This window comes from Mus musculus, chromosome 12 (genome assembly GCF_000001635.26).
Source record: "Mus musculus strain C57BL/6J chromosome 12, GRCm38.p6 C57BL/6J".
NCBI lineage: Eukaryota > Metazoa > Chordata > Mammalia > Rodentia > Muridae > Mus > Mus musculus.
The window spans coordinates 100,614,464-100,639,813 of NC_000078.6; the positions used below are offsets into that span (position 1 = coordinate 100,614,464).

The following is a 25,350-nucleotide window of genomic DNA, read 5'->3' on the forward strand; positions in this document are numbered from 1 at the left end:
ACAGTCAAAAACTCTGACCCAGAATTATTCCTGTCTAAAAGAACTGCAGAGACAAAAATGGAGAGGAGCCTGAGGGAAAGGCAGTCCAGTGACAGGCCCAAATTGGGATCCATCTCAAGGGACGCTCCAAGGCCTGACACTATTACTGATGCTATGGTGTGCTTATGGAAAGGAGTTTAGCATGGCTGTCCTCCTAGAGGCCCAACAAGCAGCCGACTTAGACAGAAGCAGATACTTACACCCAACCACTGGAGTGATGTCAGGGAGCCCTGTGGCTGAATTAGGGAAAGGTGTGTTATGTACATGCTCACAGGAGTGAGTATACTCAAACTCTCAGTGGTCTGTCCTTTAAACAGAGATGAGTCCATCCCCTCCTGTACCCCTGCTGGAAGTCATCTATTGTGGAGAACGACACCTCAGCATCCTATCAGTTTTAAAGAGTTTTCTTTGATGGCCCCTATTTAGGCTGTTAAGGGGCTGTGTGGTTATGAATCTTTTAAAATTTAAAACTGTGTCTTTTCCTAAATTTCTACAACAAGCCATTGAATATTTATAGTTACTTTCAGACTTAGTTCACCACAATACAATACTGCTAGCTTTACAATCATCACATCATGAAGTGTCTTGAGTTCACTGTGATACTAATAAAGCTATCCTTTCGTTATTTTTTAAATTGTGTGTGTGTGTGTGTGTGTGTGTGTGTGTGATAGGACAATGTGAGGGAGTTGACTCCCTCCTTCCACTATGTAAGTCCTGGGAATCAAACTCAGGCTTGGTAGCTGGTACCTCTATTCATAAGGACCCTGCTGGAACAGTTCCCTATTTTTCACTAATTTCTATTCATTGCTTTAAGTGTTAACAGTTCCTCCTTCTGTTTCCTCAAGTTTGATTCAGTGGTCATTCCCACACAATATTCTTCAATGAGCCATTCACATCAGCACCGCTGTGTAGCTTCTGCAGCAGCCTGACTTCTGCTCGAGAAATAAACATGAATGCTTCCTCTTTTTCTTATCATTGTACTCCATGAGGATCTGCAGCCCTGTCTGAGACTCCCAATGGATCTTTACACCACACCACAGAGAATATGTCAACATTAAAATAAAAATAAACTGAGCAATATACACAGGCTTTGGCAAAAAATGGCAGGAGCATCCTCAAGAACCTGTTCTTGTGCATGAGGCTGCATATGTCTCACCTTACTGTCTTCTGTGGGTCAGAGGCCTGCACTAGGGAAACTGGCATTCATGCAAAAGATGTACCACAAGTGACAGAGACTTTTGTCTCCGAGGGACCTTGAATAAACTGTGTTGTGTTCCTGTGTTTTGACTGTGACACATGCCAGTATGACAGGTATGATGTTTTTCATTTGTGACATTAAGTTGCCACTCAAGCAGTCTCATATTTGAATAAGCCTGCACAAAAACCTGCAAGCCCTACAGCACTACTGTCATATTCACTGTTTACTGGCAATGAATCTCTCATCCTTGTTTATATTCTGCTATTACTAACTTTAAATTAAAATAGAATACTTACTTCATCGGCCACAAACTCCTTACTCAGACCGAAATCTGTCAGCACCACATGGCCGTTAGAATCCAGGAGAATATTTTCAAGCTTAATGTCACGGTATATAATCCCCAACTGTAGAAACAAAACAAAACAAGATGCATTTTAAGATACGTTCCAGACGAATTAAGACAGCATCTGTCTACCTTAAGGAGGCTCCTGTGGCTCTTGGCAACTCTGCGAGCAAATGCCCCACCCTGGCTCAGGGGCTGGCTTCCCCAGGCTCTCCAAATGTATTTTAGTTCTCTCGGGACGAGGCGCTATCCCTGGGACCGCTTCTTCGGGGTCTCTTTGCTGCCTATTGCCTTTCCTGCCTCTCTTCTCCTTATTTCACACTCATTCCAAATCATCTTCACAGGCATTCTTGGACATTCTCATCCACAGCTCTGCAATGGCTTTAGCAAAGCTTCCTAAAGAGCCTACCCTATGCTGATCATTTCTGTGTTTTCAAACTGTATACTTACCTGTACATATTTCTTAGGGATGTACTACTTATCATATTATATTTGCACTGTCTGCTTTTTCAGATTTTATACACTTATCTGGTATCCTGTATAATGCAATTATCGAACAGGCATTTAATAAAGGTTTTTTGAGTAATAAGTTCTTAAATATAAAGGCTAAAGAGCACAGGTTAATTTTTATGTTTAGTTCTAAATCAGCAAAACAAATCATTAAATAACATTTATACAGTCAGTCACGCACTGCTTTATGACAAGGGAATGTTCTGGAAAATATGCTGTTAGGTGATTTTGATTGTGAAAGCATCATGGAGTGTACTTACACAAACCTTGATAGTGTAGGGGAAAAAAATCCCATCCCTCCTGAGGCCACAGAGAGTAAAACAAGTGGACAAATCAAGCAGAAAGGATCACAGAGTAAACATGAGATGTATAAAGCTGCTGCCAGTGTACGCAGCAGACTGTCTTACAGTAAACCCTCTAAGGTGATGGCTAAATGTATACTAAATACATAAGTCAGAAGCATGGCTGGCTACTGGCCATTATCAGGCGCTACTCTGCTGTACTTAACGACATGTGCTGCATTATTATATGAATGGGACCAGAGCGGGTTTATTTACACCAGCCTCATGTAACAGGGATGGGGTCAAATATAGCAATTGGACAGCTACAAAACCACTAATTGACAGGAAATTTTAAGTTCCATTACAATCCTATGAGGTCACAGTCAAATGTCTGGCCCATCACTGAGTGAAAATGTTATACAGTTCAAGACTGTAAGCCTCTGTTTTGTTTCTCATGTAAGCAGCATAGTAAAATGTTTCAATTGTAAAATGTAAATCTAAGCTGTGACTAACGGATCCACTTCAATACTACTTTATGTGTCATTAATATCTGCATGGATGAAATGTTTTGATACTTTGAAATACTGCTTTCCTCAGTGTTAAATACAGGAAAACACAGATTTCTAATATTTTCTCAAAACTGAAATCAAAATTATACCTCCCTTATCAAAACCCCAAAACAACCCCCCTCAAGCAAAAACAAGAACAAATATCAGTAGGCAGTTTTCCTATGAGAGCTAAAGTGGTTTATGGGAAAGGCGGGAAGGACAACACGACTATGCACTGAACAGACACTCGAAGCACTGCACACATCTAACCAGCAGCCATTCACCTCTCAACCTCTTTGGAAAGACTTTTAGAAACAAACTATGCAGTCCAGCTGACTTCATCAATTCCAAATAAGTGTATTCTTTCTTTCTTCCTATAAGACTCAGTACTAGCAGCTTTATTAAGATTAGCACTGCTGGCTAATCTTTTTGGGGTAAGACAGCCTAGAACTTGTTTACTATACTGCATTCGTTGTGTAGCTATCACATTTATTCCCAGTTCCATTACGTTATCGACATCCATGTTTTTATTACTATTTAATAATAATGAGTGGAATGGAATCTTCCTTTAGTAAATAAAATTAATCAATTGAAGTATATAATTTATAGACTATTTTCCAGCTTACCCGTTTGTCTTTGTGTCTTGCTTTTGATTTAGTACTTATGGTGAGTTTTATTGTCATTTTTATATTATAAAATATTATACCTAATTATCAGCTACAAAGTTCTTTGTGGTTTACTCGAATAGTAATATTTCTGATATAAAAATGTTTAAACTAAATCATGCCACCCAAAAATAAGCACAGCCGTTAAGTTTGTCACCATAGTGAAAATTCTTAGTGAAAAGCAGCAGAGAATGGCCATTTATGACCCCTGCTCTCCTTTCCCCCCAGCTCTCTTCTCTTCCTGTCTCTCACATAGTGTTAATCGGTCTTGATTTGAGACAGGGTCTCACTCCATAAAACCGGATGATCTCAAACTCACAACCCTGATCCCTGAAGCTCCCAGGTGCTGGAATTTTCTAAAGATTATCATTTTGTCTCCCTCTACCTGTCTGGTCTTGTTTCTATTCTGGGTTAGATCAGCCATTGCTGGACTCCTGCCCTTTTTTTTTCAAGTACCTTTCAGAATCTTTTCTCAGTCTCTCCCATCTACTATTTCCATCTTTGACTCAATTTTGATCAAAACTCCCTGCACCCAAGATTTCTATGTTATATATTTGAACTTTAATCTGTTCCTCTTAACTAAGGGCGACATGGCAGGCATGACAAAGAGTGGCTTCAGAATATATCTGGATTGTTGAAATTTAGTGACTCAAATCCTATTGTTCCTTTATGAACTTGTACACCTTTGATATAAATTACTTTACCATTTTCTATTTCTGAAGAAAACCATCCACACTGAAGCAACACAGAAACCATTTGCTTCTCTAACTTAAGTAAGTTAAGTCAAAATTTCATGGACCAAAGGTTGAGTATCATGGAGTTTAAACTAATTTGTACAGAGTTCTGAGAAGATCATAGATACAATGGCCAGGCAACAGTTTCCGTATCTGAGTGCATGGCACACAGAGGCAATGGTGGGGAGCAGGGTAGAGCAGGTGCAGGGTAAGTTAGCACAGAGGGAGGGAATCACTCTAACTCAGCAGCAAAGCCAGGGAGTGCCTTCTGAGTACAGACAGATGGACTGTGCCATGGAGCAAGTCACAATCAAGGAAATATACTGTACAGCATGGGCTTCATTTTAAAAACCAAAGACCTTTTTTTCCCCCTAATGAAGTACTGGGATTTTTTTCATAAAGACAAAGAATAAGAAAAAAAGCTCATTATTTTGTTTCTTTTGGTTATGTTTTTTCAGACAAGAATTTATTTATTTTCTGTTCAATTATTGAGTTGGGGTCTCATGTTGTGACTCAGCTTAGCTTCAACTCATGACCCCACCTCAGCTCCAGCGTGCTGGGACTGTAGGCATACCACACCAAGCCCAGCAGAAAGTAAAATGCGTAGAAAGGAACTATGAGACTGAGAGAACAGTAACATTCATAAGCCCAAGGCAACGTGTGGAAACATCAACTTGTTTAGCTCCATCCACAGCTCTGCTAACAGACTATTCAAAAGGAAACGCCAAAGACAAAGCACCTTACCTTGTGCAGGTGTTCCAGGGCAAGCACAATCTCTCCAACATAGATCTGCACTTCGTGCTCTGTGAAACGCTCTCTTTGAGAAAGATGAGTAAAAAGTTCTCCACCATTTATATAATCTAAAAATGAAATATATTTTTCTTTCTTTGACTTGCATTCATAAATGAAAGGAAATAACTCCTTTTAATCACTCTGGGCTAACCATTAATTTATTTTTGTGTAATTCTCAGTATATGACAGTTTCATTAGAAAGTCTTATTAATTTCATATTGTCATACAATTTCCTAAAACAATGATCATCCTAACCAAACCAGATTAATGTGCAAGGAGTACTGCCATTAAAACTATGACACAAAATCTACACAGATTTAAGAATACTTTTCCAAGTCCTCTGCCACCAGTGTGTAACTTACTGTAGATCATCAAACATCAGCCACATGACGACCAAACCCTCCCCTAAGAAACCCCACACAGATCCCCAAAAGAACATAAGCAAAATCCTGTCTTGTTCCATGCAACAATGGCTGCCAATCACTAGTGTTAAGACTTATGATCGATTTCCTATTTCCCACAATTGTCTGCACACATTTTGAAAGAATACAGTTAGGCGGCAGGCAGCAGTCTCACAGCTCCATAGGGAGCAGACTAAAAAGAACTATGGGGAAAAGAAGTACAGCATGGCTCATCAGTCCTCAAACCCAGAGATGCCATTTCTCCTTATCACAAGGGAAATGGTGAAAGAGGAGGCAAAGTGGCTAAAGTTAAGAAGGAAGGTCACCTCATTGAAGGAAAAGAAAGAAACACTGATATTACTTGAAAAACTGAAATGGATGAATTTAGGTAACAACAGATTATTATTATAAAGTGTTTAAAATCATGCAAGAGAATGATCTCAAAGAAAAAAATTGATCGCTACTTTCATCAGAGACTAACCACAAAGAGCATTCCCTTTCTAAAGCTTCTGTATTTTACTAAGACGTTTATAATGTAGACGAACACAAAGTTAATTATAAAGGAACAACATTCCTACAAATGAACAATGGAATTTCCTTTCTTTCTTCTTTCTTTCTTTTCTGTTTTTTTGTTTTTGTTTTTCAAAACAGGGTTTCTCGGTGTAGCCCTGGCTGTCCTGGAACTCACTCTGTAGACCAGGCTGGCCTCGAACTCAGAAATCCGCCTGCCTCTGCCTCCTGAGTGCTGGGGTTAAAGGCGTGCGCCACCACTGCCTGGCAGGAATTTTCTATTTTTAGGTAGTTATTTACTTAAGCCTAAATTTCCATCGTCATGACACAGAAATATACACCAACCTATAAAAGGACAAATTCTCACCCAGTCTCAAATGTTCAGCTCAGTCACCTCATCACCTGTGCTCACACTCAGCAGAGCCAACCTCTCCCTCACGGCAGCACCATATCAGTAAAGACCTCGCTACCAATGCATTTCTCTCCCTGTGTTCCCAATCTTGGCTGTACTTTCTCTGCTACACTGCAGTTTTAAGCATTAAGACCAATATAGTCACCACACTACGTCACAACAAATGCCTGTATCCATCACTCAATACTTTCTAACTTTAAAAAAATTATTTTTTTACCGTTGTTCTATATGTGTGTATCTTTGTTTCCTGTTATTTTACTCAGCATACAAAACAATGGGTTTCATTCTGACATCTTTCTATGTATGGTGAACTCTGCTCATATTCCTTACCCCAGTCTGTTCTCTTGTCAAACAAATACCAGCCCCCAATGATGGTTTCCCTCTCTGAAAACAATTATTAAAACCAAAGGACATTCCAATGTAAAGCAAAACAAAACACCTTCAACATACTCCTGTCTCAGAGGCGATGTGACACATTCAGGGAGGGCAATGAGAGATTTGTAACTGAAGGACTCCAATGAGACAGCGCTCTACTGTTGCCCTGTTGTGAGTCAATTAAGTCCCTCTAATCTCCAATTCTCTATTAAACAGAGCCAATAGCTATTTGTGAATTACTGTTGCTTGGGATATAGGAAGTGTTTTTCCATTGCTGGGGAGACTCAAGAAAAAGAAACTATAAGTCTAAGAAGACAAGCTTAATAAATCAAGATGTAAATGTAAATAAAGAAAATATCTAATTAAAAAACATTCTTACTTTTTATCTTTGACCATTTATTTTTGCGTTAACTTTTGTTTATGTTGTGAGGCTTGGGTCAATTTCATACTGTATCATACAGCGATCCGGTGGTCCCAGCACCATTAGGTGAACACCTGTTCTTCACTGTCCCTCTGCTGAAAATCCAGTGGGCTGTAACATAAGGATCTCTGCACTCCAGGACCACATCAGTCACAGGTCTATCCTTACACTGGAGTCCTATTTTTACAATCGGAGTAATGCTGCTGACTTTTCATTGTTGTTGTTTTGTTTTGGCTTAAAGTCACAGTACTGCCCAGGCTGGCCGTCAACTTCTAGAATCAAGCATGCCTCCTTCCTTTGCCTCTCGAGCAGCAGGTGGACAGGTGTAGACCTGGCTTACAATATTATTTTGAATTCAAGAAGTGAGGTTTCTATTCTGGTTCTTTTTAAAAAAAATTATAGTTCTCCTTAGCTCCCTAAGTTTCCACCTGAATTTTGGGATCACCTTGTTAATTCTATAAAGAAATGACCTGAAGTTGTGAAAAGAGCTGAATACTAAGTCTGATAATTGATTTAGGAATCTTGTTGCTCCTCATGTTCCTTGAAGATGTCGTGTCTTTTCATTTACATAGATCACTTTCATTCTTGGAACACTGTGTAAAGTTGTATACTTCTTTGTTGCCAAATGCTTTACTGTATTTATTCTAAACTAATTGGAAATGTAAGAATATCAAAACTTCAGGGCTGGAGAGATGGCTCAGAGGTTAAGGGCACTTAACCTGCTGCTCTCCAAAGGTCCTGAGTTCAATTTCCACCAACTACGCAGTGACTCACAACTATCTGTAATGAGATCTGATGACCTCTTCTGGTATGACTGAAGAGAACAAGAGTGTACTCGCTCAAATAAAATAAATATATAAATCTTTAAAAAAGAATATCAAAACTTAGTTGTATGGTGCTTTATATCCTGCTTAACTTCTTTATTGAACCTAATATTTTAATGGATTCCTTAGGGCTTTATATGATCATGTCATCTTAAAGTTGTCTTTTTACTTTGCAAGCTACAGGCTTTAGTGTAAACACTGATATTCATTCCACGTTTGATTTCAGGAGAGCAACGCTTGATCTTCCATCACTAAAACCATGTTCCCTGTGCTTTGCTTTGTTTTCATACATACTTTGATCCCATCCAAAAGCCCACTTCTTTGCCTGTTTTAGTAAATGTTTACCATGATAAATGAACACTGAGTTTCAGCCAATGCTTTTCCTGTGTTTGCTGAGAAGACCATACGATCTTTTTTTCTACTGACGCGGTAAACTGAGTGGAGGCTTTTAAGACTGTCTTTTATTCCTAGAACTAACCCTGCTTAGTCATGCTATATAACCCTTCTTACTTATTCCTCAATTGTTTGGTAGTATTTTGTTGAGTAATTTTGTATTTTATTCATAGGAGATGTTAGTTCATGTTTTCTTGTGATGTTTTTGTCTGGTTTAAATACTAAGATAAGAGTGGCCTCAAAGGTCAAGTTGGGAAGTGTTTTCTATTTTTGGACGATTTTAAGAAAAAATTGGTATCAAGTCTTCTGTAAATGTTTAGTTTACATGCACTCATGAAGACCCTGGACCTTGAGCTTTCTTCAAGTATGCCTCCACTTCCTTGAACTCTTCACCAACAGTAGTAACAGAAAGTGTTTCTTCTTGAGGCAATTTAAGTACTCTGTATTATTCTAGGAATTCGTTGCTGCCTGGGTAACCTCACCCTTACAATTCTGCTGCCCCAGCTTCCTGAGTGTTGGAATTATAGCCATGACCACTATCCTTGGCTGGGCATTTAGGTTACCTTAACACCCAGTAAACTATATGTTCTTACTTAGTTCTTCACAGAATTCCTTGTGATTTATTTTAATTCAGAAGTCATGCTCTCTATACCGCTACTGGTTTTACATTTACTCTTTAAAAGAAAAGAAAAAAACGGTTGGTTTAGTTAAAAGCTTATTATTAGTTTTTCTTTTCAAAGGCCACTTTGGCTTTCATTGATATCTCCCGATTGTTTGCATGGTCTCTGTTGAAATTGTCTTCTGGTATTTATTATTTACCTCTCTTCTCTTTGCTTTGAGTTAGTCTGCTCTTCTTTCTGCAACGGCTAAATGTGGAGAATTGAATTACTGACTATGGTGCTTTAATTTTTCTCTTAAACTTGGGCAATTACAGCTATACATGTGCCATTAAGCACGCCCTTAGCAACGCCTCAAAGGTTTAAACAAGTCTTATGTTCATATTCTCTCATTAAATTATTTTCTGGTTCTTCTTTGACACATTTTCTTTTTCAATTTGGGGATATGTTCTTGAATTTGCATCTGTAAGGACTACACATTTCTATTTGCTATTGATTTCTAAATTTATTACCCTGTACTCAGAGAACACACTTCTTAATGTTTTAAACTCCTTTAACTTTTGAGGTTTTTAAGGTGTGGAAAATGGCCTATTTTAATGTTCCAAATAGATGTACTTTGTTGTTGTTCCAAAATATTCTGTACTTTGTTGTTACTGGGGCTGTTTAAGAGAATTCTATACAAGCCTATCACAAGTGTAGGTAAAGTGCTGATTTTTATCTCCTTTTTGATATTTTCCTAGGTATGTTTACAATTATTGAAGTAAGACAGTATTATTGCATTGTCTATTTCTCCTTCTATTTCTTTCAGTTTTTGCTTTATGTATTTGGTATGCATGTTTATTTATAATCATTACATCTTGATAATGAGTTGGCTCTTTAGGCACTGTGAAATGTCCCATCCAATATCTAGTAATATCTTGTTTTGTTTTTATGACCATTTTGTCTGAGATGTGTTTAATTATCTGTCAGGTCCTAAAGAAACCAAGGACAAATGGCTGAGATACCCATGAACATACTAAAGCTCAAGCTGGCCTCTAGGCTCTCTCAGCAAGCGTTTGTTTCAGAGTCATCTTGGCTGGCATACCCCATACCCTACCCTGCACCTCTCTAGGTCACAGTTCTTCCTTCCCTTCTCCTAGCTTCTCATTCCTATATAACCCTAACATTTCAGCCAGGAACTTTCCTTGGTTTGGTTCATGCCCCTCCTCCTCTTAGTCCTTGGCTACTCTCTTGGTCTTCTTTTCTCTTCTCTTCTCTTCCTTTATGCTACCAGTCCCTCTCCAGCCATGTTCAGACTATTGGTCATGTTTAGTCTACTTTCTCTCTCTGCTCTGGACTCTTCCAGATGCCTCTGGCTGTCTCTCCCTTACATCTACAATAAAATCCTTCTCCTCACCCATACCTTGGAGAGGTCATGTCCTCATTTCATTCATCTGGTGTCAAAACTCGAGAGAAGAATACATGAGGCCCCTTCTAAGGGGGAATCCCTCATAATGAAACCATGCTGCTGACATCCAAAACCACTCTGCCTATTGCCTCCCCTGAGTACACCTTTATAGGAACATATAAACCCTGATCAAATGTATTTTATTCATCAAACATATGTTGTTACTTATTTTAAAATTTCTCATTTCCTTTGGACCGGACACTATCCATCTTTGTGGTTACTTTCTGCAGAAGAACATTTTCCATGTTCTCATCTCTCTCCCATTAGAATATTTATATATTTAAAATCTGCAGTGTACCTCATTCTAACATCCTGCAGTTCAATTTTTTTTATCTTTTTTGCTCAAGTCCGACAACTTCTGCTTTTTAGTTAGAATAGGTAGCTATTTGTATTTAATGTTGCTATTGATTATAGCTAGATTTGTGTTTGTCACTTTACATATACCATTTTTTTTTGTTTCTCTGTTGTTTTTTATTTCTATATCTTTCATCGGATATATAGTAACATATACTATATATAATTTTTAAAATAATTTTTATTTTCTAATGTTCTCTTGCTAGCTTTCTACATATTGACATAGTAATGTATAAAACATTACTCCTAATCAGCTTTATCCTCACTCCTCCTTTTTGTGCTATTAATATTACACACAGTATAACTATGCACAGCTGGCACTCTGGATCTTATAGATTTCACATCTATGAATTCAATGAGCTGCAGATTGAAAATATTTGGGAGGAAGTCTGTGTCTGAACTGAACTTGTAGACTTTTGTTTTGGTTATTATTCAATAAAAAATACAGATAACAACTATCTGCACTGTGTAAGTTATTATGAACAATCTAGAAAAGATTTAGTATATTCAGTAGAACACATACAAGGTACACACAGTACTACGAACCACTTTGTAAAGGAGACAAGCATTTGCTGGCTCTGGTCTGCAAGTAGAGGCTATGTCCCCAAGCCTCTATCCCCAAGGATACTGAGGGCAACTATATGTTCCACATCTAAAATGTTGCTATGATTATTACTTTACATTTTTTTCTCTGCAAGTACATATTTATAGTTTGTTATATATCAGTCTTCCAAGTTATTTTTCATTTTCTGTTTCTGTGGGAGGTCCAAATTATGAACTTATTCCAACTCCCCTAGTCCACCCTGGCAATGTGTGTTTGTTTTGTCTTGAGCCACTCTTACATGGTAGCACAGGCTGTCCTCAAACTTGTGGTGATTCTTCTGCCTCAGACTTCTAAATGTTGAATTACAAGTAGAAGCCACATACTCAGCTTGGCTTGTTTTTATTGTTTTGGCTTTTTCCTTATTTAATAGCTTGGCCTGGCAATTTAGTCAAGTCTCTTTGATCTTCAACATAGACCTCCAATGTTGCTCCTCAGAGAACAGAGCCCTGAGAATTTGAACAAATTTCCCTTACTGGCTAGGTTCTCTGCCTCTACTAGTATTACAAACAGCTGCTAGGCTTCACTAATTACTATTTGATTGCTCAATTGTTTCAAATAATTCTCTGGGGCACTAACTGTTCCACAGCCTGGTCCAATAAATTCAGGCTCTTAAATGAGTAGTCTGAGGACAGTGTCTGAGCTCTATTCTTACCCTAAGAGGACTTTTTAAGTTGCCTACATCCAAAAATTCCACTAATTGCCATAATGTAGTTACCATACTCCGCATAATCACCACCATACTCTAATGCACACTCTGTCTCAAATCGTCAGTTTTGTTAGTAAGAGCTCAAGCTATCTCTGCTCTTATGAACTACCTCTTTCTCTGGCAAAACCAAAACCAAAACTTCCTTAGGACAGTGGCCAGATTCTCTTCACGTGCCGTCCCTTCTTAGTTTCCCTCTAACAGCATGGAACCCCACCCTACAAACAAAGCAGAACTGGGGTGACCAGAGCTCTGAGCCAGCAGAGTTTGTACCCTAGCAGTATGAGGTGTTAGAGGAAAGGAATTCTCAACTTCTCAGATATTTTAGTTATTCTCCATGTCTTCTTTTTACAGAACTGGATTTTTATTGAGTTATTGTTGAGATCAGACTGCTCTAAATCTCTCCATATTGGTAAAAGCTTTCTTAAGGCTGTGCCTTGCACTAAGAGTCTTCATTTTACAAGCCTCATTTGACTCCAGTTTAAGTGCAAACACGGCAGCAGGATGACTCTGCTTCTTGTCAGGCATCTAAACAAGGAAATGGCTCAGTTGGTCCAGTTCCTGCACAAGCATGAGGACCTGATTTTTAGACCACAGCACTCAGGTACAAAGACAGGCAACTCAGAGCATGCCTGTAACTCCAGCACTGGGAGTAGGGTGGGACTGGGGAGACAGGCAGAATTTACTCCTAAAAGTAGAACAAATAAAATCCTAAAACTTATCAAAGTAAAACTGGACTATATGAGCACATGGGCATATTAAAAATCACACCAGAAAAACTAGGCCTGGGAATTTACTGAACTTAGCAGACTTTGGAAGAGGTGTTACAATGCTCACATCTGGACCCCATAAAGAGGAGCTATGAAAAGCCCTCAGCAACCTGTCATCTGACTTATTCACTGTACACATAAAGAGACTGAATTCCCAAGTTTCTCTGGGGCTCTGTCCTCATTGCTGACTGGGCCTATGCAAGGCCTAGTCTAGATCTGTTTCTGTGCTTTATCCCTAGAGCCTCCATGATCCTACACTTTGTCTGGGCAGCTCCACTTTACCCTGAGACTCCTTATGGCTAGACTTTGAAGCGAAATTGCCACCAAAGCTCCTAGTGGAGTCTTAGTATTTTACATACCTGTAGTGAGTCTCTTTGCATCTATATCTGCTTCCTACTTTCTCAGGAAGTTCTCTTCTACTCTGCTGCAACTTCTTTAACCTTAGCCCACATTGACACTTATATAGGTTGATCAATTTACTGTGATAGGTAGTATGTGGCCTAATGGCTAACTTAAGATTATAATAAAAGAAACCAAGAAACCATTTTTTGCCTCAACTAGCTATCATGGGAAATCTGGGATACTAGGGAAACCGCGGCCAACAAACAAACATAGCATGTGAATTTACAGTTCAATAAATTCTGACAGTGTGGAAAGCTACAAACATGCTCACCTATGTTTCTGACACTGCATGCTCAGGATAGCTGTTTTTCTAGTTTGTTTTGTATTTGCATGGAATTATAACGTCTGTTTCTCTACAAACACAAAAGGCTTGTTTGAGGTTTTGACATGGACAACTTTGCATGCATAGTTCAATACGGTTAAAACAGAAAACAGCATTTAAACAACATAGAGTTGTTAAACATGGTACAATTCTAAGCAGCAAAAAATGTAAAAAAGCATTCTATTCTATTGACTAAATTTATTAGCCAAGTATGTCATATTTTTAAAAGTATACTCTAGTTTTCACTTTATACTTGCTTTATATTCATATATAGAACTGGACCTTGTTGCTTACTTTAAATCAACTATTAACACACAGAAGACTTGTAAGTACAGCATGTAGAACTCTTTTTACAAAACAGCTAAGCCACCAACCAACCAAACTGATGTCTTATCATTAATATACACTTTCATACAACATAACCACTTACAAATCAGGAAGTTTACATGAATTTATCATTACAATCTAATCCACAAGCCTAAATTTTTTACTTAAGTTGTTCCATAAGTATCTTCTATAGTGAATAGGTTCAACTTGGAACATATTTTCTCAAATATGCAACAAATTCTCATTCTTTCCTTGGTTTCCATAACCTTGGCACTTGAGGTTACAGTGTGTCACTTTGTAGGCCCTGTCCCTCACACAGGGCTGGCCATTATCATACTCAGGTGTGCACCTCTGGGGGCATGCTCATCTTGCAGTACCTTCTTGGTTGGTACATGATTTCAACGCATCCTACTCTCAATGAGTTTTACTTTGATCATTTGAGTAAGGTAGTTTTCTTTGAGTTGTCTACTACAAGAGAAAGAGAGCACACATTTCATCTTTATAATTAACACTCACTTTTGGAAAGGTAATTTTAAAGTATATAGCTACCCTAGGCCTCATTAAACATTTAGTTCTTTAGTTATATCTGGATAAATTCATGGTTTCTTATTTTATTCAAGAGGCCAGGATGTACCACTGTTAGTTACCAAGTTCTAGATCCAGAAATCATAAGACAAGACTAGATCCAGAAGAATATGGGGGAAGTCATTACAGGAATGTCAGCTAGAGCTGATGAGAGACACAACACTGACCAAGAGCAAATCAAGCTCCCTGACCAAAGAAAAAGAGTAGTTTAATTTTGGACAAGTTCATGGCAAAGGTCTCCATCCAAGCACTTCATGCAAATAGGGGCTATCCAGTCAGAATGGTTAATATCTAAACTTAGTTGGAGATAGTTTATGAGTTACCTTTAATAGGCAAGGCCAGCTTTCAGGCCCTTGTTTATGGCTGTGGTAGTGGGGTAACGTAAGAGCCAAAGTTAACCTATAAGTCCCAATTGCCCAAGGATAGATAACTTCTTGGAATGCTGGGTGCTATAGTTCTTGGGAAATAATAAGCCACAAGATTTTTACTTCCCTTAAAAAGTCTGTTTGACACATCTACACCAGATGTGCTTGACCACATCTAGGCAGGAGGTACATCGGCGGAAAATATATTAGGATGGATACTTGCTCCTGATAAAAGCGGGTTTTGCCTTTTTATGCCCTTGCAAAATGTGACTTGTAACCATTCCCTGGGAACACAAGGGTGGACCTGGCCAAAGTCCATCAACCAGGCCAGTGTTTAATTACAGCATCCTTCAAATTTGGCTCGAAATTGTGGAACTGTTTTTTCTCTCATGAATCTCAGGATTAACAGTAAGTTTGTAACTATTCTATTTTACAATCTAGGTGTTTCAATATATAAAACTGCTGGCTCTGCTGTGAAAACACAAAGTAAATATGACACTGCGAGGCCCTTTCCAAAATCTAATCACTCTGCCCTTTTTGTGCAGCCCTTGAATGCCTCACTGCCATCTTTTTTATTTGTTTATTTGTTTGTTTGTTTGTTTGTTTCACTATGTAGCCCTAACAGGCTAGCTTTGAACTCAAAGAAAACTGTCTGTCTCTGAATCCTGAGTGCTAGAATAAAAGGATGAGATACAATGCCTCCTCTTTCTCTCCCTCTTCCCTCTCTGTATTTTGGGGTATGGGGGACAGTACACACATGCATGAATGCACATGAGTGCAGATGCCTATGGAACCCAGAAACTTCTCTGGAACTGAATTCCAGGTAGCTGTGAGGTACTCAACCTGAGTTCTGGAATGGAATAAAGGTCCTCTGCAACTGTAATATAGCTCTTAACTGCTGAGCAATGGCTCCAGCCCTGGATGTGATGGTTACTGCTAAAGCATGCTCTTTCTAGAATTCTAACTACAATTTTGTTGTGTTTACCAGGTCCAAACATCTTGAGAGTAATTAATCCCAAACTCTCTGTCCCCCAAATCAAGGAGTTACTAGAATCTCCATTCAGTATCTCTGCCTTAAGGAGCTGGGTGACTTCTCCAGTACTCATTCCCTTGTTTGCAGAATTCTCCTCGTCCATAACCAACAGCCCCTCTACTGGCCCCAAAGCACCATTTCTAACTCCTTAGCCCTGTCTGTCACCTCTCAACTACATTTTGACCTCTGGGATGGCCTTTGGAGGGAAATACTTAGAAAGATGAATGTAGTAATTTAAAACATACGTCTTTGATATTAGATAATAAAAAGGCTACAGCCTTTATCAACTGTAATCCAAGTCATTTTTAAAGCTATATATATATATACACACATACATAGCTTCATACACATATGAAGGTCGGAGGGCAACTCCTGGACCTGGATGCTATACTGGCCCAAGCACTCACACAAGGCCGTTTTCCTGAGCACTTGGTCGATCTACTTAAATGACCAAGTTTGGCACAGCTATTGTACTCTTTAACTGTAATTACAATTGAGCTGGTGGGCTTCAGAGCTTCAGAACTGTAATAGGGAGCACTTTGTATGCAGCTGACTACCAAGGATATACTGAAACTGAGGCTCTGGAGCCTTCACACTTCAGTAGACCAGATGACTCGAGTAAAATTCAAGCATGCCCACCTGGCAGTGCAACCACAAACCAGACAGAAAAGGAGTCTGGTGATAGCACTATACCAAGGTGAACTTCAGTTCTCTCAAAGGAGAGCACTGAGCCCAGTATAATGGTAAATATTTGTCCTTCGGCACTCAGAAGGCTGAGGCAGGAGTATCTTGAGTCCAAGGCCTGCCTAAATAACCTACTCAAGGTGAGTTTGAGGTAGAAAGACAAAAGTCTCATCTCAAAACAACAACAGAAACAGCATCTGCACCAAGTACTGCAAGCCAACTGCAGCCCTGCCACTTCAAAATGGTCAGTGATACCACAAGTAGTCAGTCCTCACTGCCCTCAGCGGCTTAGGGTTCTCAGCCCGTTAGCTCAAGGAAGCCTGCCCCGGCACTGGCTAGGTCAATGTACTTGCTGAGCTGGCCACAAATCCCATTTCACATTGGAGAGGCAATGAACACTCGAGCTGAGTAAGAACGGCCACCAGAGTTACACACGGCCATCTGCCTGCTGGACTCTCAGCCAAGCTGGCTCGTCTGCCCTCAGTCACTTTCCTGATAAAACTATGAAAATTTTTCATAAGTACTGTACTGACTTGTGGCACAATTTGTAAGCCTGAGTTGTCTTTTGTTTGTTTGTTTTGTTAAAGCCAATGCTAGTTTTAGTTTCTTGTTATATGAACACTGTAGGAATAGTATGTGATGTCTTAGTTTTTGCCTCTTTAATTATTAGTTTATATTACAATCAACAACAAAATAAAATCACAACAAACATGGACTGAGTGATACTGTCAGTACACACTATTGCTACGATACCTGCACAGAAGTCGTACCTTAAATCCCTATATTGGGGACAAAGAAAAAGCTCCTGGAAGGAACTCAATCCAGTGTCTGAGACTGGCCTGAACACCTAACTTACTGCTTCTGAGACTAGCCCAAGAATAGCAACTATAGACACTGGGCACTTATTTTATACTGATTCTGTTTAGGAAGGAAATATCTGATCCTCACAACACTATAAAGTACTATTAAAGTAATATTATAATCTTAGAGAAAATACAGTAATTGTCAGAGGTAAGTGAAATGTGGAGGTTAAATAAACTTCTCTGAGTTATCCATCTGACTACGTGGAGAACAAAGCTGAGGAGGCTGAGAGACACTGCTCCGTACCACTCGCTGCCTGGGGATCCCTTCTCCCCTCTCTGCTCTGCTCCTGCTTCCCTTCTCAGAATGCTGACCTTGCTGATCACTCTCAGCTAAACTACCTGACAGCAGCTATGCTACTTTGCAATACTTAAATTACTTAGGGTCATGTAATCTTCATATTTTGGTCACATAACTTCACTATCTTATGTAAGTTTAATTTTTTTCAAACCCTATTTTTTCAAATTGTATTGTTCCTTTGTTTTTATTTTATTGAATTCAGCCCCAAGTTTGATTATTTCTTGCCATCTACTTCTTTTTTTAAATTAGATATTTTATTTATTTACACTTCAAATGTTATTCCCTTTCCTTGTTTCCCCTCTGTAAACCCCCTATCCCATCCTTCCTTACCCTGCTTCTATGAGTGTTCGCCCCACCCACCCACCCACCCACTCTCGCCTCACCACCCTAGCATTCCTCTACACTGGGATATCAAGCCTTCACAGGACCAAGGGCCTCTCCTCCCAGTGATGGCAGATAGGCCCTTCAGCTCCTTCCTTCCTTCCCCTAACTCCTCCATCGGGGTCCCCATGCTCAGTCCAGTGGTTGGCTGTGGGCATCTGCATCTGTACTGGTCAGGATCTGGCAGAGCCTCTCAGGAGACAACTACATCAGGCTCCTGTCGGCAAGCACATCTTGGCATCAGCAATAGTGTCTGGATTTGGTGTCTGCATGTAGGATGGATCCCCAGTCTTTGGATGGCCTTTCCTTCAGTCTCTGCTCCACTCTTTGTCCCTATATTTCCTTTAGACAGGAGCAATTCTAGGTTAAAGTTTTGGAGATGGGTGTGGGCAGCCCTATCCCTCAACTGAGGGGCCATGCCTAACTTCTGGATATGGTCTCAACAGGTTCTCCCTCTCCTTTGTGGGGTATTTCAGCTAATGTCATCCCCATGGAGTTCTGGGAGCCTCAGGCTTTCCTGGCATCTGAGACTTTCTGTCAAACCCTATTTTTAATGATGGCATTTAAATGCTTTAATCTCCCTTCTAGGCCACTACCCAACAGAGGTAGTAGAAAAGAAAGGATATGGGGGAAGTGGACCTGTTTAGAAATAGTTCTTTGGAGCAAACCCCATCTGTGTTGTCAGGAAATCAGCAGCTCAGCTCACAGGGATAAATCACAGTGATTCAAGTTTGGCAGAGTCAAGATTCAGCAAACACAAATCAGCAGCCAGCTAGGACTCAGCCAAATCGGCCCAAGTCAGCAGGAGAGACCATAGCCGACACCAGGAACATCAGAAGTTCTCAGCTGTGCCTCTCTCAGCAAGCAAAGATCAGCAAAGACTTGAGACCAACAAGTGTTGCATAGCTAGTTCTACCAGCAAGCCTCTCTCACAGTCGGTTGAGTACTATTCATACACCCTCCAGACATCACGAGTCCTCCAAGGCTCTTGCCTTACCACCTGTCTTGCCTCAGCATGTGCAAAACTCCAAGTGTGTCTATCTCAGCTGACATCACTGTGCCAATCAGCCCGAGTCCACAGAATCGGCAAGAAGCTGCAGCACATCACCAGAAGTTTTTTGGTATGTTTCTCTCTATGGAGTCCCGACAAACCCAGCTCAACTATGCAATGTAAGGCCGACCAATACATGACATGTGTGTTGTTAGCAAAGACTCCTCCATCAGGTGTCCTTTCACGTGCTTGCTTTAGCAGAACATCCTTTCACCTGTGTCTGCTTCTGCAAAACCTTCCTTCATGAGTCTGCCTTAGCCTTTCACCTTGCTCTCAAACTGCTTCAGCGAAATGTTCTTTCATGTGTCTGCTTTAGGAACACATCCTTTCACTTGTGTCCGCTTCAGGGAAATACTCCTTACTGTATTTGCCCCAGCAAAACACCATCTGACTCAACTGACTTTCCAGAGAACCCGCTTGTCCCAGTTAAATTTCTGAAGGCTCATTTGCAGTCAAAGAACCCCAGAGTAGACATTCTATGGGGATTCTATGTAGGATTAAAAATGTATAGTAAACACTTAGTGTAAATCTGTTTTATGGAGTCTTGGCTGGCTTGGTACTCACTATGTAGCTCAGGGTACCCTTGAATTCCTAACAGTCATCCTAACTCAGCTTTCTAAGTGCTATGATTATAGGTGTGTGTGCCATCATTCTCAGATTAATTTTTCCCCCTAAAGCTGTGCTAACGTACAATAATCAGTGGTAGATTTCTAGGGTAGAAAATTCAAAGGCAGCAATTTGTGTCTTAGACTAGTGAAAACAGAGCTGTGTGTTCCTGGAGAAAGAAACAAATAGGACTTGGCTTTGCCTACAAGAATGCTTGCAGACTTGCAAACCTCTTAAACTTGTCCTGAGATGTTATCATTTTAATTTGTCTACCTGTTCAAACAGATAGATGAGAAATGGGTAATAGAGAAGATCTACAGTCAAAGCTTTTACCAGGGATTAGAATCTCAGATAGTTTACAACCAAGAAACATCGAATGTCCAGTTCTGAGAAATGCTGTATAATCTATTATACTGATATAATAGATACTGCAATATATACATCTTTCTGATACACTATTAATGGCTTTGGAGAAGTCCAAACAGCAGGAAGCTACAAACATGGGAAGCATGGTTTTAGAAAACTTGCATCCTGTTTTCAGGTGCACAGTATGGGGCCTGCGGGTACTCTCAAACTGTTTCTGCCTTTAGTCTAAGAAACTAAGAAAATAATCCTTTACTCCACACAGTGCTCCTAAATGAGGAAAGATTGAAGCTTCTCCTAGGATACAGGGTCTCAACTATGGCCTTATAAAAACAGAATGAAACAAGCAAACAAAACCAAAACAAAACAAGCTTAATGGTACAACATCAAACTGTAACAGTAAAAAGAACCCCCATAAAAATCCAACACTCCTCCATTTGCTCACTTGCTGTAGAATTCTCTGCTTTTAACATCATATCTCCCCTGAACCAGTTGAGAATACTGTTCTTTATTCCTAAAACTTTCCAGAGACATTCTCTCACATAACCACATCATAAAAATACCATTGCTTTATCTAGACTTCCTGCTCAAATTTTGTCATTTGCCCAGGATTCTTTGTAGTGACTTTATTCCACTCTAAAATCCAGCTCAAGATCACACAGCTCATTGGAAATTACATAAGACATGTGTGGATGCTTCCATCATTCTTTTCTTACTCCTGACATCTTTGAAGAGGATACATCCTGAGTGTACACAAATCTTCAATGTAGATTTTATATGATGTTGTCATGGTCATATGAAAGTAATAAACTCCTCAAACAAATGCCAATGGATGACGCCATCTTCTTAGGTCACATGGGAAATACAGATGAGTTTTCCTAACACTAGAGTTAATTTTGATCATGCCATTAATTTAGTCATTGAAGTGTTGATTGTCAGTTTTCTCCACTGTAAAGTTACTATGTTTTTCCTTGTACTCAACTGGCAAACCATGAAGAAATGAACTGAGATTATGCAAAACTATCCTGCTTCTCACTAAACTACCACCCACTCATTTTAGTGTGGAGTGATGATTTTATAACTCTCTTTCCCTCTCTATGTCAGTATTATTCCACAAGGGAAAGCTTTGCTTCTGCCCCCATTACACTTTCTTCTTTATACCACAACAAGATGTTCTAGTTCCATCTTGTACTTTTCTCAACTTTATTTTGATAGTTAATCTGATGGATCACTATCTGCCAGCGATGGCACTAAGCACTTTACAGACATCAAATCATTTAAGTCAAACAGCTCCAGAAAAAGTGGGCTAGCCGAGGGCTGGGGAGATCAAGAATTGCACCTGACACTTTCAGTTAGGAAATGCCGAAATTGTTTTCAAACAGAAAAAAATTTAAACAAAAAATGCATGTTTACAGAGGAGTGGGTAAATAATTTAGCTCGGTTACAGTGCGGGTAGGACAGCAGAATAACAGGAGATTGGTAGGAGAGGAGACAGGATGTCAGAGTAGTCTGAAAACCTGACTATAGAGTTAAGAGTATGTCATGGTTACTCCTGATTGGCAATAAGATTGAATTGAGATTGCACTAAAGCCCCCCCCCCAACCCCGTATGTCTATGCAGTCTAATTATTAACAGTTTAACAATCAATTGATAAACTCAAAAATCCAAATAAACTGTAGAAAGATGGTGCAGGGTGGGGCCTGATTAGAGGAAATGTGTTGCTGTGGTCAGGTCTTTGACAGGTATATCTTGGCTGTGGCCCCTTCCTGTTACTGTTATGTTTCCTGGATGGTGTAAGTGAAGAGTATTTTTCTAGCATGCCCTTCCACCATGGCGTTAAGCCTTGCTACAAGCCAAGACACAGCGGAGTTGGCAAACTATAGGGTAAAATTATGAGTCAAAAAAAAAAAAAACTTTCCCTTTTGAATTCAGTCATTTGTCACAGAGACAAAAAAAAAAAAAACCCACAATTCTATTTAACATGCATTGTTCTGTTTCAAGTATATGAAAGTGAGTGAGCTTCTTTAAGCAATGGAGTGGCCTAAGTGTGATGACAGGGTAAGAAGGCTGGTAAACTGGGAAAGATAAAGAAAAGTAACAAAAATAGACATTGCAGTTGTTTTCCACAATCTGTTACTAAAATAAATGTGCTTGTCCTGATGCACCAAAATAACCCAGGAGTTGGACACACAGATGCCACATTATCTCGTTAGAGGTCAGCCATCTCACTCAAGTCACTTCATCTGCATCACAAAGGCGATAAGAGGGGTCCTATTCAATCCTAATCCAATCCCTAAGGGCTGCCTGCAAAGGCCTATGAGTTGCTATACTGAAAAATACCCAAAGTGGTGCCTGGTGGCAAGTAAATACTAAAGCAATCAAAAAGCGACTGTAAAAACAGTTGCCACATTCCTATCACACCCCCACTCTTTTGTGATTCTGGAGGAAGAAATCTAAAATTCTCTGGCTTACAGACAACCTGCATTCCCATTCTTATAATATGTAGAGTAAGAAATGTTCTCAAAATATACTTTATTTATCTAGCTGGGCAGGTATTTGGTAGCTCAGATACCTAAAACTACATTGCTGAGTCACAAGATATTTGCATATTAATTTAGTAAATACTGCCCATTTTTATTAAGTTGCTGTGGTTGGTAAGATGGCCCAGTGGCTAAGAGTAGAGAGTGTCCTTTTTTTTTTTTTTCTTTTTTTCTTTTTTTCGAGACAGGGTTTCTCTATAGCCCTGGCTGTCCTGGAACTCACTTTATAGACCAGGCTGGCCTCGAACTCAGAAATCCGCCTGCCTCTGCCTCCTGAGTGCTAGGATTAAAGGCGTGCGCCACCACGCCCAGCTTAAAGATGTTATAGTTTTGTTTTGTTTCTTAAAGATATACAGACACACTGTAGCTATCTTCAGACACACCAGAAGAGGGCATCAGATCCCATTACAGATGGTTGTGAGCCACCGTCTGTTGCTGGGGAATCGAACTCAGGACCTCTGGAAGAGCAGTCAGTGCTCTTAACCCCTGAGCCATCTCTCTAGCCCCTGAGAGCATCCTTACAAAGGACCCAAGTTCAGTTTCCAGCTCCCACATCGGGCATCAGAGGTCCACTCCAGCTCCAGAGGTTGTCAATCCCTCTCTGAACATTTTGGACACTAAAAGTCATTTATATTCAACAGTGTGTCCAAAAAACAAAATAAAACAAACCGAAACCCCTATAACTCTTAGGTGTCTTAATTTCTTTTCCTATTGCTGTGATAAAATACTTTGATAAATGCGACCTTAAGGAGAAAGGGTTTATTCTGGTTCACAGTTCAAAAGTGCTCGCTACCGTCTGTAGTGGGGAAGTCAAGGTGACAGCGCCTGGTCACACCCCATCCAATCACGAAGCAGAGGACAAATGCACACGGCTGCTCAGCTCACTTTCTACGTTTATATAGCAGTCTAGGATCCCATGCATGGAATGGTGCCACCCACAGTGAGTGTGTGTGTCTTCACATATCAGCCTAAGCAATACAACTCCCCACAGGCATATCTGGAGGCTCATCTCTCAAGTAGATCCTGTTAAATAGGCAACTTGCACTAACCATCACAATCAACGTCCTTATTCACTGTCGATCTATGACGCAGTCCCAAGTTACAGGTAATTTTAAGTAAATCTGCGTTTGTAGGAATTGGATCTGATAAATTTTCAGTGAAGTCGGGTAAGCTGTTGCAAATGGACAGAAAGACAGCGATGGAGCTTTAGGTGTAAGAGATTCTATGAAGGCTCCTAGAAGGTAAGTCTTTAAGATTCTTACCCAAAGATAAACTCTGAGCTACAGTGCTAATCAACCTGGCTGTTGCAATACTGGCATAATGCCATGGGGGCAACATGCTACCTTCTGGTAGATGGAGAAGCCTACCCCACAGGACAGTACTCTCGTCTAGGACTGTAAGCCCAGCCGCAAAACCAATGTATGAATGCCATAGTCCAAAGGGGAGAACTTACTATTATTATTTTGCTAAACAAATATAGTAAGAACTGCCTTTTATAGACTTATCTTTGTACTCATAGATGAGTGCAGCCTTCAGCAGAGGCCCTTTTTGTGGTGGTTAAAATACTAGGATTCATAACTGGTTAAAAGTATGGAGAATAAGTGACTATGGAGTGCTCAGCTGTTAAAGGAAGTGCATATCACATATACACAAACCCTCAATATTAAACGAACACCATAGAAGGGGCAAAAAGAATTTAAGAGCCATATTGGGGAAAGCTGATGTAAAACATCTTCTGAACAGGACATGCCTTCTATATAAACTCACTGCAGCTGAGGTTCCCTGTACAAGATCAGAATCATCAAACTTTCATCGAAGAAGGAGGAAGAGTTTATGAGGCCTCACACCTCCCGGAAGGATTACAAAGTTAACAGTGGCTGGAGGAAGGAGTGTCACTCTTTGGTGGTCTAAAGCTGCCTAGTGAGTGACTAGGCAGGCTCATGCAGAAGTCCTGCTCAGGTACATGGGTAACATGCCTAGGGAGACAAGACTGTAGGAAGGGGGCTTCCTGGGAAGAAGAAGGATTCAGTGAAGCAGCTGGGAAAGTAAAGCAATGGGGGAGAGTAACTAAAATTCAGTGTACACCTTAGAAACTGTCAACATCCACAACAAACCCTTCAAAACAAGTAAGTAACCACAGTCTACAGGCTTATTCTGAAAAACAGATAAATCAAACTTTTCCAGGGTTTATTAAACAGAACCACCACTGCAAATAAAGTCTCTTGCTGTGAATAACAAACATATAGTATTTATCCACTTGGTATATTTCAAAACTAAAAGGTCCGATTCTGCCGTATTTGTAACAACCTTTTCTCTGGAATTGCCTGTCCTGCTTGTGCAGGAGCCGTATTAGCCTCTGTACGCTTCCATTTTAATGTGTGTGCTGCTGAAGCAAGGACCCTCCTGGCGCTCTTACTCTCCCTGACGAGAAGCCCTTGTTGGAGCAAAGGGGGTAACTCTCTCTGATGAAAGGGAGCTGACATCTTTCTTTGGTAGAGCACACTCACAGGTTTCCGTTTGTACACACTACCTAATGTTGAGTACTGCTGGACTACAGAACGGCTCCAGTGCAGTTTCCACTGAGGATGC

At 40.0% G+C, this 25,350-nt stretch overlaps 1 protein-coding gene across 5 annotated transcripts in view; it reads right to left on the reverse strand.

The window, feature by feature from the left end:
- The window catches only part of Rps6ka5 (ribosomal protein S6 kinase, polypeptide 5), a 176,890-nt gene that overhangs the window by 66,025 nt on the left and 85,515 nt on the right, over positions 1–25,350 (reverse strand). For 3 of the 5 annotated variants that reach the window (NM_001330702.1, NM_153587.3, XM_006516275.4), the window contains 2 exons: positions 5,063–5,178; positions 1,534–1,641 (listed from right to left, as the gene is read on the reverse strand). In NM_001330702.1, coding sequence (NP_001317631.1) covers positions 1,534–1,641; positions 5,063–5,178 — 224 coding nt within the window. The remainder of the gene's footprint in view (positions 1–1,533; positions 1,642–5,062; positions 5,179–25,350) is intronic. The other 2 variants (XM_030246949.1, XM_030246950.1) reach the window with 1 other exon arrangement.